Here is an 18,585-nt window from a genome sequence, read left to right on the forward strand (position 1 = left end):
AGATTCCCCTATAGAAACAATCCCAATTACTCAAAGATCGCCAAATAAAATAAACAGACAAAAAGTAGAAGATATGGGAGGTGCTGTATCGTGGTCTTCAGACGAAGGCGACAATCACCCTCAACACATAACATTCGAAGCTCTTATTCATAATGATAATAATAATAACATGTCTATAGAAAATATAAACGAAATTTCTAATGCCATGCAATCAATGACAGTAGATTCATCCGAAGAAAAAATACCTTCAACACTCATTACACAGACTAAAAATAAAATAACAGACAAACAAATAAACATTAACAAAGACGATAGAAAAGAGATAGTTCAAACGGCAAAGACTAATGACCCTCCACTATTACGCAGATCTACGAGACAACGAAAACTCAAAACTTGTACGTGTGGATCAGATAATACAAGCACACATACACACACACATAAACATACACCAAAAATAAAACAGACTCTTTCAAAGAAAATTCAAAATAAACTATTTAACAATAAAATTGCAAAAAGACAAAAAAACATTAAATTACCAGACATAATGGTAACGTTAAAAGCACTCAAAAATAATAATAATAATAAAAATTCAAATACAAATAAGATTACAAAAACAAAAAGAAAATTGTCAACAATAGCCGAAAATAATATTACTGAAAATAAAAATATGAATTCTATAACTCCACAAAATTCACAGAAAGATTCAAACTCACATAGATCGAGTCAAACACAAAAACAAAAAGAGATCGATAATATCGACACACAAACTGATCGAGAAAATCCTAATTTACCCATCCCAGATACAGAAAATCCCGAAAAAGAAAATATAACGTTAAACGAAACTCAAATCAACTCAAACCAAACTATAAACGCTTCATACATAGACGATTCCGGTGATGACATACGAAATAACGATATTAGTAACCGAATAAATTCGCAACAGTTAGATTCGATTTCAGAAGAGACTAATAATATAAATAAATTAGTAACACATGATGGTGAAATTAACAATGATGAACCTAATGGCAGCGACAACGCTCGATCTAGCGATGACAATAACGATCAACCCAGTGACGACAATAACGCTCGACCTATAGACGACAACAACGATCCGCCTGATGACAACAATGACGATTCACCCCAAGATGATAATGATTCGGATGATAATTCAACAGACTCAGGTTTTTCGAATATTTCAGACCATTTTAGTAACGAAAATATATTAGAAACAAAAGATAATTTAGAAATGGAGAAGAATAGTTATTTATGTTTTGTAAATGCAGACGGTATAGTACATAGCGATATCGGAAAGAAACTTATAGAATTAGGATACTTAAATAAGTTAAAGCCAAATAGTACATATAAATTGGGTGATATAATTAAAATGGGTACTTTTAGAAAGAAGATAATCGCTTTAGTAACACAAAGTAATAGCAAAGATAATCCGACAGAGATAAACTATTTAAAATCTTTCAAAAATTTAAAAACTTATCTATTAAATAGTAATATTAAAACAATTAGCGTTTCACAAGGTCGAAGTAACTTAAATGAAACCGTTTGGTCTAAAATAAAAAGTATTATCACTAAAATCTTTGCAGGAACAGAAATTAAATTCACAATTTGTAAAGACTTAATTATAATTCCTCCGGTGGAAGACAGGTATAAAATCATGTTAGAAAATCATGAAACTCCAATGGCAGGTCATAAAGGAGTGACAAAGACATACAATAGGATTAGACAGAGATATTTTTGGGATAATATAAAAATCCAGGTAGAAGACTTTGTACGCAAATGCATAAGTTGTCAGAAAAGGAAATTAGTAAGAATAAAAACAAAACAGCCGATAGTAATTACAGATACATCAGCGCAAATTTGGGATAAATTAGCATTAGATATAGTAGTTCCAAATAAAACGTCAGCAAATGGTTATTCTTATATTCTAACTATGCAAGACGATCTTTCAAAATTTTGTTTCGCGATACCATTAATAACAATGACTGCTAAAGATATTGCAGAAGCGTTAGTAGAACACTTTATCTGTAAATTTGGATATCCAAAAGTTATTTTAACTGACCAAGGTCAAGCTTTTATAGGAAAAGTTATGACTTGTTTAGCAAAAACATTTAAAATTAAACAAATAAAAACAACCGCGTTTAGACCACAAGTAAACGGTGGGCTAGAACGAAGTCATCAAGTCCTAACAGGCTATATCAAACATTACACAACTAAAAATGATTGGGACCGATGGTTACCTCAAGCGACATTAGCATACAATACTAGTGTGCATGAAGGTACAAAATTTACGCCTTATAAATTAGTATTCGGAAAAGAAGCTCGTTTACCGTCAGAATTCTCTTACCTAGACGACATACCTACGTACGCTGACTATGTCAAAAATCACGCAACGAGACTGTTAGAAACTCAAAAAGAAGCTAGAGAAAATCTAGAAAAAGCAAAACAAAGATCAAAAATTAGATATGATAAAAATATACATCCAATAAATTTTAAAATAGGTCAAAACATTTATTTAGTCAAAAATCAAAAGACAGGAAAATTTGATGATAATTATCTAGGTCCTTATAAAATTACCGAAATATTTCCAGATAAAAATAACATTGAAATAGAAATAAAAAAAGGAAAAAGAAAAATAGTCCATTGTGACAGAGCGAAAATCGCACATTAATAATAGTACAAAAACAATACAGATAGCGAAAACAACTACCATCAATACATTTCTCTTACAGAAAGAAATGGAAGCGTCCAAAATTTTTTCCACCTTGCTGATGCTAACCACAACGACAAATGCATTCATCGCATACGATAATAAAAGTCCTTTTATTCAAAAAAAAAAAAAAAAGAGAGAGACAGTTTATAAATCGTAAACAGAGAGAAGTCCTTCAGGATGAGCCCAAGCGGGATGACACCAGTCATCGGTAGGGTGATCCAGAACACCAAACTTCCCCTCCTGCATCCAACGAAGTCCCAAGTAGTCGAAATCGTCTGATTGGGGTTGGGACGACTCGAACCGGTCCCGGAACCAAGCACATTGGTTCTGAATCTTCTCGGCACGCCGGCGATGATCAATATCGATGGAGATAAACCCATCAATATTCAGTGGCCCGGGAAGCTAGAATAAGTAAATTAATCAGGGAAACTAAATAAATAAGCAAACAAATAAAGAAAACAAGCATACTTACGGGAGATACGCGTACGGGAGATACGACAAGTTTCGAAATGATGGCTTTCAACCGCCCCACCGAGCACCACCGCACCAAGTAATCCTCGCGCAGATCACGTCCAAGATCAACCAGATCTTTGATGATCACAAGCCACATAAAGACATCGAACACATTCTGAAAAATATATATTATAAAAAAAAAAAAAAAAAAAAATTATGTAAAAATTTGTTTTCTCAAACAAAATAGTCAACCAAATAGTAGAAATTAGTATTAATAATTTAAAAACGGTACTTACGTCCGCGGGACAGCACAAAAAGGAACTACGGCTACACATTTTTTTTTGAGAAAGGAAAAATCTAATTCATATATACGCGAACGAACAGAGAGAAAGAAAGCAGCGTGACAATCTTCACAAAGGCACTTAGAAAAGTAATAACGCACTTGAACAACTAAAGAAGCTAGGCGATACAAAAAAAAACCCCCCACAACGTAGAAAATACATCCCCATCCAAATAAGATGCGCAAACGTAACTGAAAATTGTGCCGATAACCCGAAACAAACAGTGAAACCACGCGCAGAAATCACCCTCTCTTCTATGTCCAAACATTTGAATCCTTGCCCCCCACTTTCCCCCAAATGAATCATTTTTCTGAGAAAATAAATTTTCAAGAAAAATAAAAGTATATAATTACACATATATATTAAACAATTTTTTTTACAAAATTATATAGATTAAACAAAAATAATTTAAAGAGGGAATAAGTAAAAGCAATGCCCTAAAACTTTAAGAGAAATATCACAAGAAACTACAGGCATAATTAAAACATACAATTATAAAATTTTTCTTTCCTATTTCTCAAACAAATAAATTTTTATTTTCTCTCCCAAAGGAAAATACGACCCCTAAAGAAAATATATAGATATAGTAAATTAAATTTTTTTAGTTAACAAAGTAACAAATACTGTCGCACATATATAAAAACCGAATATTTCTCTCACCCTTTCTTTCAAAATATTTTTTTTTCCTCTTTCTCTCTAAAAGACTGAATAATGTTAATAAAGACTTAATAATTCATTTAAGAAGAAATTACAAAAGAGAAATAAGAAAATAAAATAATATAAATACGATAATTCAGAGTTTATTAGTTCCAATAGAAGGAATAGATTAGAAGATATAAAACATCTAAAAATCACTAAAAATATATCAAAGTACGACGAGAAACAAATTTTTTTTCAGAAAAATAATGACATACTTTTCTTACAGGAAATTTATAAAAAAAAAAAAAATATAAATAATAACATAATACATAATAAATTGAAAACTAAAATTTTTTTTCAAACGACAGCTGAGTAAATACCAACTTAAAAGATAACAAGGATAACGCAAATGTACACGTATTTTCTTCCAAAAATGAGAAGATTATTGTCGTTAGGGCTTTAAAGAACTTTAAAAGACGAACGTAAACTCAAACGTAATACTACAATCGATTATATAAGTAAAAATAAATAAAAGAAGATTCACCAATAAAATAGACGAACTAGGTGAATAATCAAAAAAAAAAAAAAAAAATTTTTTTTTGATAGAAGAACTAATAATAAGAGTTAATAATAAATAAACAATCAGAGTAAATCATAAGAAAGAACGTATAGAATAGTTTATAAAAAAAAAAAAAAAATTTTTTTTTCTATGTATGTGTTATGTCTGTAGGCGTTAAAAATGCGGTAGCGAAGTTACGGTGGAGGATCGGACTAACTTTTAAGAATACACATCGAGGGGTTTTTATTCTCGTTGTTAAATTATTTGTTGTGGGAGCTTTCGAGAGACGAAATACCACGCCTTTTGAAGAGACTGAGGATTTTTGTAGAGATTTGATTTTCTTAGATTTAATAGATTATTTTTCACTTACCTTTAGATGGCTTGTTCCTTACTGATCCGGGCCTCGAAGGGCAGCTGGAAGCGCTCTCGAGTCTGGATGTTGAATTTGAGGGCCAGGAATGGATGATTAAGGGCTGCTTTCTCAGTAAAGAATGACTCGAGATTCGTGTAGTTTGTTTTTATTAGAACAGCAGCAATCGGGATGTTACACCTTCACGATAATTTTATTTAGCACTTATGAGCTAATTATTTAAATTTTACGCTTTAATTTTCGGTTAACGTCTTTCCAGTTTCCCGCAGGAAAAAGTGCGTAACTGACCGAATAATAATTAAACTTAATGGATTCGAACCGATGTAAATGCGGAGCAAATTAAACGGTTAATCCCTTATATTAACGAATTTATCTATTTTACGTCTGCCGGATGACCGAGGCCCGCTTGAACTAAGTGCGGCGCAAATTAGAACAAAAGCCCTTACAGACGGCGGCCCGCTTTAACTAAGTGCAGTGCAAATTAATTAAAAGACCTGAATTTAGTTTTATCACGTTCGCCGTATTAACGGGGACCCGCTTGATCTAAGTGCCGTGGAAATTAAACCAAAAGCCTCTACGAACGTGGGCCAGTTAACAAAGATACTTGAATTAAATTAGTTAAAAGACGTTGGGCGGTGGTTGCCGCCTCTTTTAAAAGTTCCCGCTGCTTAGCTTGCAGAAATCCCCATCGGTCAGTCGGCAGTCGCAACGATATTAATTTTAAGGTGGTTTTCGCGCATAGGTGGGTCTTCTAACTAAAGCGGGAATTTTAAATAAAAAGAAAAATTTTCGGGCGGACATAACATTCCCCCGGAAAGCGAGAGGGTAAGAATGCCCACTTGCTTTCCTTATGTCTACCTCACCTATAACCGATAACCACTTACATCATGAATATATAATTTTTTGTAATAAAATATATTGCTACTTAATATAAATTACGTTAACATATGGTGTTCATATAGTGGAGATGGACAAAGAGTAGTGCATTGGTCATAGGGAGTTGGTATGAGATTGATTACAGTGACGGTCGGTAATTAGGCATTTTTGCGCATGTTTTTTTTTTTTTGTTTAAAAGAAAAAAAGTTTCCAATCCCTCCCCTTTTTTTTTGTTATTATTCATTATTAGTTAATTAATTATTATGACTCTCATTTAATTATTCATTTGCGAATTATTAATTATTATTATTTATTGTGTAGATGTTAGTGAATCTACCGTAAACTGGTCTTACTCCGAGCATGCGCGTGGGAGTAGCGCGGGAGGCTAGTAGTCGGCTTAGGGGACAGTACATGCTACAACTTGCCTAATTATCGACCCAGTACGGATATGGTAATTAGTCCGTTCATTGATCAATGTGCAGTAGATCCCGTGGTAATTAGGTTACTGTCGAGCGTTACTAGATGGCTCGCAATGCCCTATTTCTCTGTCGATCTCTCGATACACGACGTTTTAGAATTAGTTATGATTATTAACATTAATTTTAGATTAAATCGAATGCATAATAGTAAATAAGTTCTTTTTTTATTTAATGAGAGCTGCTTCATATAGAAGTTTCCCTATAATTGTTAAAAAAAAATTTTTAAAGCAACTTGTTCTATTAGTAATTAAATTTTCAAGTTTATTTTTTTTTTTGTATTTGTGCGATGTATGTCGTTTTTTGCCGCGTAAGCGAAATTTTACTCTATCATTCATTTGAGGTGTGGCATTTGTCAAGAAAAATATTTATCTTATAGTATACAGTGCGAGTGATAGGATTTACGCTGATAAAAAAAATTATAAAAATTCAGTTTAATTAGAAAAATTTTGATTTAAGTGCTGCTCTATCTCGTCCCCTCAAGAGCGGAAATGCTCAAAATTTTCGCTCTTGGTATCGACGTAGCTGCGATTAAAAATAAAAAAAATTTTTTGTTATTTCGCCTTCGAGATATCTGTACATCGCTTTTATTAGCTTGTTTAAGAAGAGGAAAAAAAAATTAAAAATCTTACTCTTGTGGTTTAGCGGTTTTGTGGGAAAAGCTGATCTTTTTCGCTGTGATTCTGGGATTACTGTTGGAACGGTGTAAGAAGTGCAACAGCTTCAGAGCGTTTTTTTTTTTTTTTTTTTTTTTGTGAAATTATTTCATTCCTGATACACAGTAGTTTTCGGAGAAATCTTTATGTAAAAATAAAGTTCTGAATCCTCTGTGATCTAATTACCTATTAGATTGCCAGGTAAGTATGGTGATAAAAGGTAATTATTTATAGTTGATTTTATTCTTTGAAAGTTATTAGCATCAACTTACTGTTCTCTCTTTCCCATAGGTGACCATTATATATCGACGATCTTTTCCTCGGATTCTAGACTTGACGCGGTAAATTCCTGTGAAGAAGGGATCGTTTGGCTCAGAATTCCCGAAATCCCGGTATCTGAAGCGCTGGTCGCCAGGATGAATTGTTGATTAAAGTCTGGGTATTGTAAAAAGGAGTCCTCACAAAGGGCATTTTTAATATAGTCAAAAGCTTTTTGTGATTCTGTCGTCCAGACGAATGGTTTAGTCTTACGTGTTAGATCCGTAATAGGTTTCGCCCTTTCGGCAAAGTTCTGGATGAAACGGCGATAATAATTAGCTAAACCCATAAATTTGCGAGCTTCAGTATGATTACGAGGAATTGAGGCATTTTTAAGGGAGTCTATCTTTTTAGGATCCGGTTTTATTCCTTCTTTTGTTATTATATGCCCTAAATATTCTACTTCGGGGCAGAAAAATTTACATTTTTCTGGTTGGAGGGTTAATCCGGCTTCTCTTAAACGATTGAATAGTCTCTGTACCCTTGCTTCGTGTTCGGGGAGTGTTTTCGCGTAGCTGACGAGATCATCAATATAAACGAACAGTTCTACTCCTTTAAGTCCACTGAATGTTGAATCCATCATCCTTTGGAATTGAGCTGGAGCATTTTCGAAACCAAAAGGCATACAGCAGTATTCCCAATGCCCGTCTGGTGTGGAGAATGCTGTTTTATGAGCGTCTCTTGGGTCCATCGGTATTTGGTGGAATCCGCTGGCCAGATCGAATACACTGAAGATTTTGGCTCCTGACAATTGGTCTAAGATGTCTATAATAAGCGGAAGTGGATATGCATCCCCCTGCTGATTTTATTCAGTTGTCTATAATCAATGACCAGTCTCCATTTCTTTACATGAGGATCAGTGGATTTCTTCGGGACTATCCAAAGCGGTGAATTGTAGGGAGAATTGGATCGTCTTATTATCCCTTTTTTTCGAGGTTTTCGCGATTTGCTTAGCTATTTCTTCTCGCTGTTCGGGAGGAAATCAGTATTGTTTAATTCTGATAGGCATATCTGAAGTCGTTTCGATTCTACAAGAAAAATTTTTGGAACATCCTAATTTATCTCCAGGAATATGAAAAATATCGTGATTATTACGAATTAGATTTTTAACTGTTTCTTTTTCCTGTTCTGATAGGTGATTCAGTTTTACTTTATCCATGATGTAGGCGATTCTGGATTTTGGATCTGTTATTTTTGAGGACTTGCAGGATTCGGGTCCGTTGGATTCGTCCCCCTCTGAGTCTGAATGGTCGAATTCGAATTCCTCGAGCGTCTGAGGTGGGATGTCTAATTCTTGGGCCTCGTTGGTGACGTTGGTTACCATGCACATAGCGAATTTGTCTTCGACTGTCACAAGTGCTTCGCCTAAAAGTACTCCCTGAGGCAGAGGTATTCTTGGCAGGTATCCTTCGGTTATTTCCGGGTTTCCGATCGGGATCGAGATTGTCATCTTCATTCGAGGAGGTATGGTGTACCTCGAGGATTGCTGAGTTTCGAGACTGAAATGAATTGTTTTCGACGGATGAGATATGAGACTCAGAGATTGCTGATGGTAAGATATTTCAGCTTTTTCTCGTTTTAGAAAATCGTTTCCTAAAATACCGATTCCAGGGAAAGGCAAATCCTCTTCACACACTTGAAATATGACTGTTAAACCTAAAACCTTGAGATCGACTGTGCCTTTGGTTTTTAAAGGTCAACCATTGAGTCCTCTCAATTGTATCGAATTTTCGGCGTTTATAGGTGTGGTAGGTTTAAGGGCGGATAAATTGGTCAGTGAAACGTCCCCCCCTGTATCGATTAAAAACCGTTGATAATCGCCAAGGAGTGAGTTGCATGATAGGTAGACCTTTGGGCCTATTCCTAATGCCAGTACTCGTTTTTCTGGATATTCCCTAGGCATGATAATAGGTATAGGTTTTATAGGCTGTTTACGGGGCACAAGTGTGTTCCAGTAAAATGAGATGTTAGCTTGCTCCTTTTTAAAGAATTCGTTACCTAAGATGGCATTGTAACCTCCTGGGGGATTTGGTACGATGTGGAATGTTATTTCGGTTCCTAATGTTTGTAATGTGATTTTTCCTTTGATTGGCATGCTGCTTTGACCTATACCTCATATGCTTCCATTATTTACTTTATGACAGAGCGCAGTGTCGAGAAGTGCCGGTATACAGATGAGGTTATAATCTGAGCCTGTGTCTAGAAGGGCCATCGTTCTTCCATTTTTAAGTTCTTGATTGACTATTTTGATAATGGGGCCCTTTCCCGTGGCCAGACAAGTAGCATGGGGTGTTGGATTTACAGATCTTTCGCTGGTATCGCCTGAGCTTGAGTTCGAGGCGGAGTTGAATTTTGAGGAAGGGAGGAAAGATTTTGCGGAGGAAGGGTCGTATTCAACTGTAGGTTTGGATTCAAGATTTCCTGAGGAGTTATTTGAGTAGCTGGAATCTGGTGAGAGGGGTAGGAGTGATTGGTATTTTGAAGGATCGGCCGTGGGTAGGTTCGGTATCCTTGGGGACGTGGTTGGTATTGGGAGTTGTAGGGTCTAATTGGATAAGGCATTGGACCACGAGGAGGCTGGAAGGGCGCACCCGGCATTGCCTCTGGTTGACGTACGCCCCGTTCGTTTAAAGGAACCGACTGAAGTCCTCTAAACTCTCCTTAGGACAAAATGGACAATTACAAACGATATTCGGGTCGGTTTTATGACGTAGCTTTTCCTCTTCAGGGTTTAGATCCTGTTCGAAATGCACCATTTTCGGTGTATGTCCGACTTGAGGAAGGAAGGCTGGATTCGATGTATATCCTGTAGGAATTCCGGACTGATAGGAATAATTTAGTCGAGGGTGACCCTGCGCACCGTGCTCTTGGGCATATGCTAGTGTCGATGTAATTAGTGGGCTCTCGTAAGCGTTATCCGGGTAGGTATCGTAGTAATAGTAGTCATCACAGGGAGCTAGATTTGCTTCTTGGTAAGCTAAAACCCTGCCCCGGTTGAGATAATTGCCTTGGTCATCGTATCTGGGTCCTCTTGACGGTTGTGATCGGTGCTGACCTGGGCCTGATTTTCCAAAATGATCTGATCCTGGTGGTAAGATTCTAGCCTGAGATGGTTCGTCGTAAGCTGGATGTCGGCGTTTGGGAAATCGATATGATTCAGATTCGACGGCCTTAAATATTTCATCAAGAGTTTTTGATTTTTGAATTTTACACAGACATTTCAGGAAGTCCGGGAGATGCTCGTATAAGGAGTGAGCGGCTGATAGTTCGAAAGTCCTTCGGACGACCTCTCGATCGGCCTCCGGAGCAGTGTCGCTGATGCCTTGTAGGATGTCTCTTAATCGATAATAAAAATCCTCGATGTTCTCGCCTTCCTCTGGTGACGCTGAGGCTAACTTCTTCTGCCAGAGGAGATATGGATCTCCCTTCTTTAATTTCGTAGCTAGTTTACGAAGGATGTTTTCGACGGTGGTGAGGTCCGTGTGTTCTATCATGCGGCGAGCTCTTCCGTGAATTCTCTGAGTGAGACGATGTGCGAAATGCTGTTGATGATCTAATGGTATGACCGTTAGCCAGTTCCGAACTATTCCTTCGAAGACTTCGAAGTCTCTGATCGCGTTAGCTCCTTCTCCGTTAAAATATGGAAGGGCCTCGAACATCTCCTTAGCCAAGGAGAGGTGATGCGGTTCGATCTTCTCATCCGCCAATGAGGTTTCTAACCGGAATGGTCGCGGTTCGGCCATGTTTACTTTGAAAATGTTATAGGGATCAATTATCCTGTTTTTTTTTTTTTTTTTTTTTTTTTGGAAGTTGAAGTGGTTAATGGTTTTTCAAAGGATTCGTCTAATTTTGATACGCCCCCCTCCATACGCGGGTTCTGATGGGAATCTTTGGTCGCGTTATCGATTACCGATAGTTGATTTTTCCGGATTTGTTCGATAGCCGCGATGGGAAGAAAGTGTCCGACTGAATCGACAGTATCTTCGATAATTTTTATATGGGGTCGGGTAGTGCTTATACGGAATTGGTCTAAAGTACGTCTAGGAACTGGGTTTTCTTCCCAATAGTTCCATTCGATCAATGGGCGATGTTAAACTTTGCCAGATGTGTACTCTGCGTGAATTTTCCGTAACTGGTAATTTAATCCAGTGCGCTTACCTCTTTTTCCCATAAGAGTACTTTGGTCAGCAAATAAATAAAAACTTGGGGGAAAACTAATTAACCTCGTTAAAGTTATTGTTTACAGAATTCTATAATAACAAAAAAATTTCTACATACAAGAAAAAAATTTTTTTTTTTTTTTTTTTTTTGCACAATTCAATTTTGAAATGTCTCGACTATAAATCGTTAGAATTTTCCTCCAGATGTTATAAATAGGCTTAGGTGAGTCCCGGTGCAGATAACGAGAATCGCCAACTGTACGGCGCGTTTTTGAATATCAGCCGTAGCAAATTATAAGACGCCCGCGTCTAAATAATTGCCACTTGGATAAAAGAAAGTGATCTATAAGATTAGAAACCGAAATCAGACTTTATAATACTCGAATATAATATTTCTTTTTTTTTTTTTTTTTGCAAAAAGAAGTGAGATATTTTAAAATAAAAAAAAAATTTGTATTTATTTAATTAAAATTGCTGATGGCAATTTATTGATATAATTGTAATAATGCTTGGACTTTTATTTTCAGGATATTAATAAACTTGCTGACGAGAGTCTTGAACTGAAACGAGCTCGCGGGTATCGTATCACGGAGTCGCCAACGCGATCAATTGTTATACGGAAACCCCGAGATCAGCGAATGTTAAAAATAAATTTATAAAATTTGATCCGAGGTATGTATAAATTATATTTGATGATTTCGAAATTGACAACTTGCTAATAAAAAAAAATTTTGTTTTAGGAAATGCTAGAGATATTTCAAGAGGAATATGTTTTTATATTGGTTTTGAAAAATTTAGAAAAATCGCAAATAGAAAATAGCGCAAAAATATTTCCGAAAGTAAAAATTTTAAAATTTAGAGAAATTTACAAATTATTTAAAAATTGCTCAGTTTTTCAAAGAGAACGATAGAAATTTTGTGTTCGAAATCCCACCGCTGCCACCAGTTTTCTTATGTTATGTCCGTAGGCGTTAAAAATGCGGTAGCGAAGTTACGGTGGAGGATCGGACTAACTTTTAAGAATACACATCGAGGGGTTTTTATTCTCGTTGTTAAATTATTTGTTGTGGGAGCTTTCGAAAGACGAAATACCACGCCTTTTGAAGAGACTGAGAATTTTTGTAGAGATTTGATTTTCTTAGATTTAATAGATTAATTTTCACTTACCTTTAGATGGCTTGTTCCTTACTGATCCGGGCCTCGAAGGGCAGCTGGAAGCGCTCTCGAGTCTGGATGTTGAATGTGAGAGCCAGGAATGAATGATTAAGGGCTGCTTTCTCAGTAAAGAACGACTCGAGATTCGTGTAGTTTGTTTTTATTAGAACAGCAGCAACCGGGATGTTACACTTTCACGATAATTTTATTTAGCACTTATGAACTAATTATTTAAATTTTACGCTTTAATTTTCGGTTAACGTCTTTCCAGTTTCCCGCAGGAAAAAGTGCGTAACTGACCGAATAATAATTAAACTTAATGGATTCGAACCGATGTAAATGCGGAGCAAATTAAACGGTTAATCCCTTATATTAACGAATTTATCTATTTTACGTCTGCCGGATGACCGAGACCCGCTTGAACTAAGTGCGGCGCAAATTAGAACAAAAGCCCTTACAGACGGCGGCCCGCTTTAACTAAGTGCAGTGCAAATTAATTAAAAGACCTGAATTTAGTTTTATCACGTTCGCCGTATTAACGGGGACCCGCTTGATCTAAGTGCCGTGGAAATTAAACCAAAAGCCTCTACGAACGTGGGCCAGTTAACAAAGATACTTGAATTGAATTAGTTAAAAGACGTTGGGCGGTGGTTTCCGCCTCTTTTAAAAGTTCCCGCTGCTTAGCTTGCAGAAATCCCCATCGGTCAGTCGGCAGTCGCAACGATATTAATTTTAAGGTGGTTTTCGCGCATAGGTGGGTCTTCTAACTAAAGCGGGAATTTTAAATAAAAAGTAAAATTTTCGGGCGGACATAACATATGTATAAATTTTTTTTCAAATTAACACTAAATGCCTAGCTTAAGTGATTACAAATACGAAAGATAGACACGGTTAGTTCCTTCGGAAAATAAGAGGATTAAGACCATTAAAGGTCCAAGGGTATACAAATAAACTATACATTTAATGCCTAAAAATAGCGACGTAATAATAAAAAAAAAAAAATATTAATAATAATAATAATAATCATAATAATTTTTAAATAGACAAAGATTTAGTTGGAAAGTACATCGTAAGCAAATCGATGTCACAAAAATAAATGCAAAGTAATACGATAACTACATTACTATTTACAGGTAATGTAACAAACGGGACGTTTGTCTAGAGGGAGGGACGTGTTACGTCCCCACCTGCATTCGCAGATGTCTCTGATAGCAAATACGCGCGCCAATTTAAACTCTAACAATTGTACAATAATTTCATAAACATTCATTTTTTTATAAATATAATGTTAAATGATAAGTAAAGAATTCCAAATATTAAACATTAAATACTAAATATAGAAATAGAAAATGATAAGAAAAGTGAAACTCAGCCAACACCTGAGTAAACAAAATATTTTTAAGTTTACATTAACATTTTCTCGCGAAGAATGTTAATGGTAAATGATTCATTTTGTAAGACAACTAGCGTGGAGTACATAAGTATATTCGAGAACGTTCGAGGAATGTCCTAAATAAATAATGATAACGAACGCCTGTGTGTCCTGGACTCCGGAGTTGAGTCAGCGCGGATCCTCCGAGTCGGACTCGGAAATGCCACGCATATCAACTCAAGAGAATAGGACATTCGGGGCCTGATACGCAGCCCTACTCCCCTCAGGGCGCGGCCCTTCAACGGGGATATAAGCTGGGTGCACGGGTAGTTCGGGGCTTGTCTTTTTGCTACGGCTTCTTAATCTTAACGTCTCACACTTAAGGCTCTTCATAATTTATACTTGTCGTGAGACTATTAATTCCGGTTACGAAACACTATTACGTACTTCACGGCAGTTGTCAAATCATATTCATTAAACGTGTATTTTAAACAGTTAAATAAATTTATTTATTAATTAAATTCACCGAAGCTAGTTATTTCGGAGTTAATTCGAGAACCTTCTACTTACGACTCTGGAGGTCGTAACATCTTTATCTCCAGCTCTAGTTGTTCTACCGTCTACCTACAAACCTGTGAGGAAACCGGGACGTAACATTCCTGTAACAGTACAAATGTTAGAAATTTTGTCTAAAAGATTGGAAAGACAATCTTAAAAAAAATCATCACAGCGTTCCGAAAATTCACGTGCGAAAAAATAATTACCTGCTGTTCGGTTTAGTAGTGACCGGTGCGGCTGACTATCAAACCTCTTCTGATTTTGTCACTCTCCGACTCCCGAGTACTTACCAATTCCACCCCCCTCTTAATTACTACACGGAAGACCCCGAAGATCGGGGTGCGCCAGTGCTGAGTCGACTAATTATCGATCTCTGGCGACTTATCGATTTACGGTAATTTACCCTGTTACAAGGTACATATATACATATATGCATATATACATACATATATACATACATATATGCATATATACATATGCCTATACGTATACTCCATACTCCTTCTCCCTCTAACTTTCCTAATAAAATGAGCATAAGATCTTCTTCAAAAAAAAAAAAAAAAGGGAGAGCGAAAATAAAAAATTTATATACTTTTATTTTCGTTTTTGGTTCTTTTCTTCTATCTATTTATTCTACTATTTATTTTATTCTTCTTCTATTTATTCATTTGACTTAATTTTCATCTTACTTATTTTTATTTTCATCCCACTTACCTTCTTGGGTTCGTTGCAACCACTACAATTACCAGTATGGTTATATTTTTTTTTTGGGAGGGGAGAAGGTATAGGAAAATAAAAGCAAAAGAAAAACCAAATTGAAAAAAAAAATTATATTTCTTTTTATCTCTTTCAAAAAAAAAATAAAAAAAAATTTATAAAAAAAAATATTATATTATATAATGTATTCCTTTTATATTTTTTTTATGAAAGTGCGTCCAGCTCTCTCAGCGGAAACGACGACACCCGACACGTCTAGCCTGCAACAAAAAGAAAGAATGAAAGAAGATACAAAATAACTACGAAGCACTTTATAATAACATACCATTACCCCATGGTGACCAAACCATTAAAGATCGCCTCAAACAGAGCGACCCTTAATCGGTCAATATCCTCGTGGTTGAGGGCGAGGATATCCTCAAAACTTCGGACCCCAGCAACTATCTCTAATTCCTGGAACCCGAAGAAAGTCGCCGCCTCGACGACCTCATGAGGCAAAGACCCGAACAAAGCCACCAAGCACGAAGGCAAAAATAAGGCTTCGTGCGGATGGATGGGGCGCACCAGTTCCGCCAAGAGATGAACCGCCCTCCGTAAATCCTAAAGAAAACAAATTTTTATAAAAAAAAAAAAAAAAATATATATATAACTTCTTTTTTTTTACATACCCTCTCCCCATAAACCATTATGGCCATCTGGTACCAAGTACCGTAGCCCTCAAAATTCCTGTCAGTAGAATACATTTTTTTTTATTTATTTAACCACACTCTATCACTCTCGAGAAAATACTGACGCTCAACGCGGCTTCACGAACTCGAGAGGCAAGCGAAGAGAGATAAGAAAGATCATTCGTCAGCGAAATATACACAATGCAACCCAATGCAGAATTAAAATATAATTTAAAATTAAATATTCGCGCCAGATGACTCTCCTCACTACTCTCTCATTAAGTTACGAATATTATAAACGAAAATTGTAAGTGGCTCTCGCTTATGGGAAAGGTGGCCATAGGAAAACCGAAAAACTATACTAGCTTCTCGCTTTTCCGGGGGAATGTTATGTCCACCCCAAAATTTTTCTTTAAATTTAAATCACCCGCGTAGATGGAAGACTTCTCCATGCGTGAAAGCCACAATAAAATATAAGCTACGTGACTGCTGGTTGACTAGCGGGGACTTCTGCAATCTCAGCACCGCGAGTATTTAAAAAGGCGATCAACAGCCAAAGCCTGGTCTTTGCTCAATTAATTTGACTTCCGCGTTTAACTGACGGGCCCGGGCCTTTTAAAAGTCCCTTATCTTAATTTGCGCTGCACTTAAGACGAGTTCAGATTCGGTTCAACCGGCAGGCCACGTATTAGTTTTAATTATCTACAAGTCGAGATTCTCAAAGTTCTAATTTGCCCTGCACTTAGACGAGAGTTTGGTCAATAAGTATAATGTCTTTTAAAGCTAAATTTGCGCACTTTACCCTACGGGGGACTGGAGGACGTTAGCTCAAATAAATAAAATTCATTAATATAATTTCGATTAAATAAAATTTGTGAAAGTGTAAAAGTTTAGGTGTTTATTAAAATAAATCTTAAAAAGAAGTGAAATTCCATTCGAGTTCGTTATTTTAATAGGATAAGAAGCCCTTAGAATAAGCAGCCCAAATCCAACCTACTCCATCCGCTGCGAGAACCAACCAAAGGGCCCAATCAAGGAACAGGCGCTAACAGCTGCCCTAAAACCACGGATCTGACTATCAATAAAGTACCTGTAACAGGTAAGTACATCTACTCTCATAAAAATCCGTCAGTCTCAAACGAAGGCGTGGTAAGTTCGTATCTCGAAAACGTCCCACATAAATAATTAAAACAACGGAATTAAAACCTCCGTTGCGTATTCTTTAAACGGTTAGTCCAAACCTCCACCGTTTACGCTACCGCTCTAAAAACACCCTTGGACATAACATAAATAACGTTTCAATTAATACAAAATATTAATTTTTAATAACCTAAATCACTAATCATATAATAGAAATTAAATTTTCATATAAAAACATTACAATAAACTCAAAGTATTAATTTTTTATTTAAGAAATAAATGATAATAACATAGAAATTTTTTTCATATAATAACATTACATTAAACTCGAATTATAAAATTTTTTATTGAAAAATCAGTAATTATATTATAGAAAAAATGTTGAACAAGTTGAATTTGTATTGATTTTTCATATAAATAATGTTTCAATAATGATGAAATATTAATTTTTAATAAGTCAAATCACTAATCATGCAATCGGAATTTAGTTATGAAGTTATTTCTATATTAGTATAAAAGTTAGAATTTTTAAAATCTATAGAGGAGATGATGATGATGACGATGAGAATTTTTATTACATCTTTTCCATGTTATGAACTATCGCTTTCGTAATACATTTCAATTCCTTCATCATCTGAATTTTCTTGAATTGCAATGTCAACTTGTCCTATCTCATCAATCAAATCAAGAAATTGATTATGATAGGAAGTCATTCTCCTAAATAATCTACTAAATCAGTTATTCATTACAACATAATCAATTTCATTAATTAGATCACATTGCTTAATAAAACACCATGCTAATCGATTACTACTCATTGAAATTTTTGTTTATATTCCGTCGATTGTTATTACTGATCTATCAATTTGATACTCTTCATCAAGGATCATTCTTCGGACAATCTCAAGAAAAATAATATTACATAAATTTGTTGAAGTCCTGTTAGTGAGCCATTCTTGAGGAACTACCGTACTGTAATGTAACTCTCAGCCTATTGAAGGATACACTGAAGTAATGTAAATAATTGTGATAGTGATAATATCAATGTTAGTAATAATTTTCATAATTTTCATAATAGTAATAATAATAATAATAATAATAATAATAATAATAATAATAATAATAATAATAATAATAATAATAATAATAATAATAATAAGCGGTGCTTGTTACGTGGCCTCCTAGTGGCGCACCGCGGGAAACGCAGACCGCAACATCTGGTCTGTAGGCTAACAACGTAACCGGAGCAACGGGCCAACTACCCGTTGCACCGTAATATCTGAGTTCCAAAACAGTATAATCTCAGAAGTGCTCCCCACAACCGGTCCTCTTCGGATGAGGACCAGTCATCAGGTGGGAGGAGCACACCGGACCCGATGACTTATGACGACCCCGGCGCTTA

At 35.7% G+C, this 18,585-nt stretch overlaps 1 protein-coding gene across 1 annotated transcript; it reads right to left on the reverse strand.

Moving 5' to 3' along the window:
* Nucleotides 1–2,595: 2,595 nt before the first annotated feature.
* LOC141527524 (uncharacterized) lies at nucleotides 2,596–3,637 on the reverse strand. Its single transcript, XM_074243058.1, has 2 exons — nucleotides 3,198–3,637; nucleotides 2,596–3,127 (listed from the first exon to the last, which is right to left on the reverse strand). The coding sequence occupies exons 1-2, from the start codon at nucleotides 3,333–3,335 to the stop codon at nucleotides 2,870–2,872; spliced, it is 396 nt and encodes a 131-aa protein (XP_074099159.1). The 5' UTR covers nucleotides 3,336–3,637; the 3' UTR covers nucleotides 2,596–2,869.
* Nucleotides 3,638–18,585: the final 14,948 nt, after the last annotated feature.

Source organism: Cotesia typhae, unplaced genomic scaffold (assembly GCF_013202065.1).
Source record: "Cotesia typhae breed Kobodo isofemale line unplaced genomic scaffold, CoteBio_Ctyphae contig_4, whole genome shotgun sequence".
NCBI lineage: Eukaryota > Metazoa > Arthropoda > Insecta > Hymenoptera > Braconidae > Cotesia > Cotesia typhae.

Bases quoted from the DNA above. Each gene is read 5' to 3' on its own strand.
- LOC141527524 (XM_074243058.1), bottom strand. From the start codon at position 3,335: ATGTGGCTTGTGATCATCAAAGATCTGGTTGATCTTGGACGTGATCTG. The intron at 3,128-3,197 runs GTAAGTATGCTT...TACTTATTCTAG, and splicing joins CTCCCGTACGCGTATCTCCC to CTTCCCGGGCCACTGAATAT.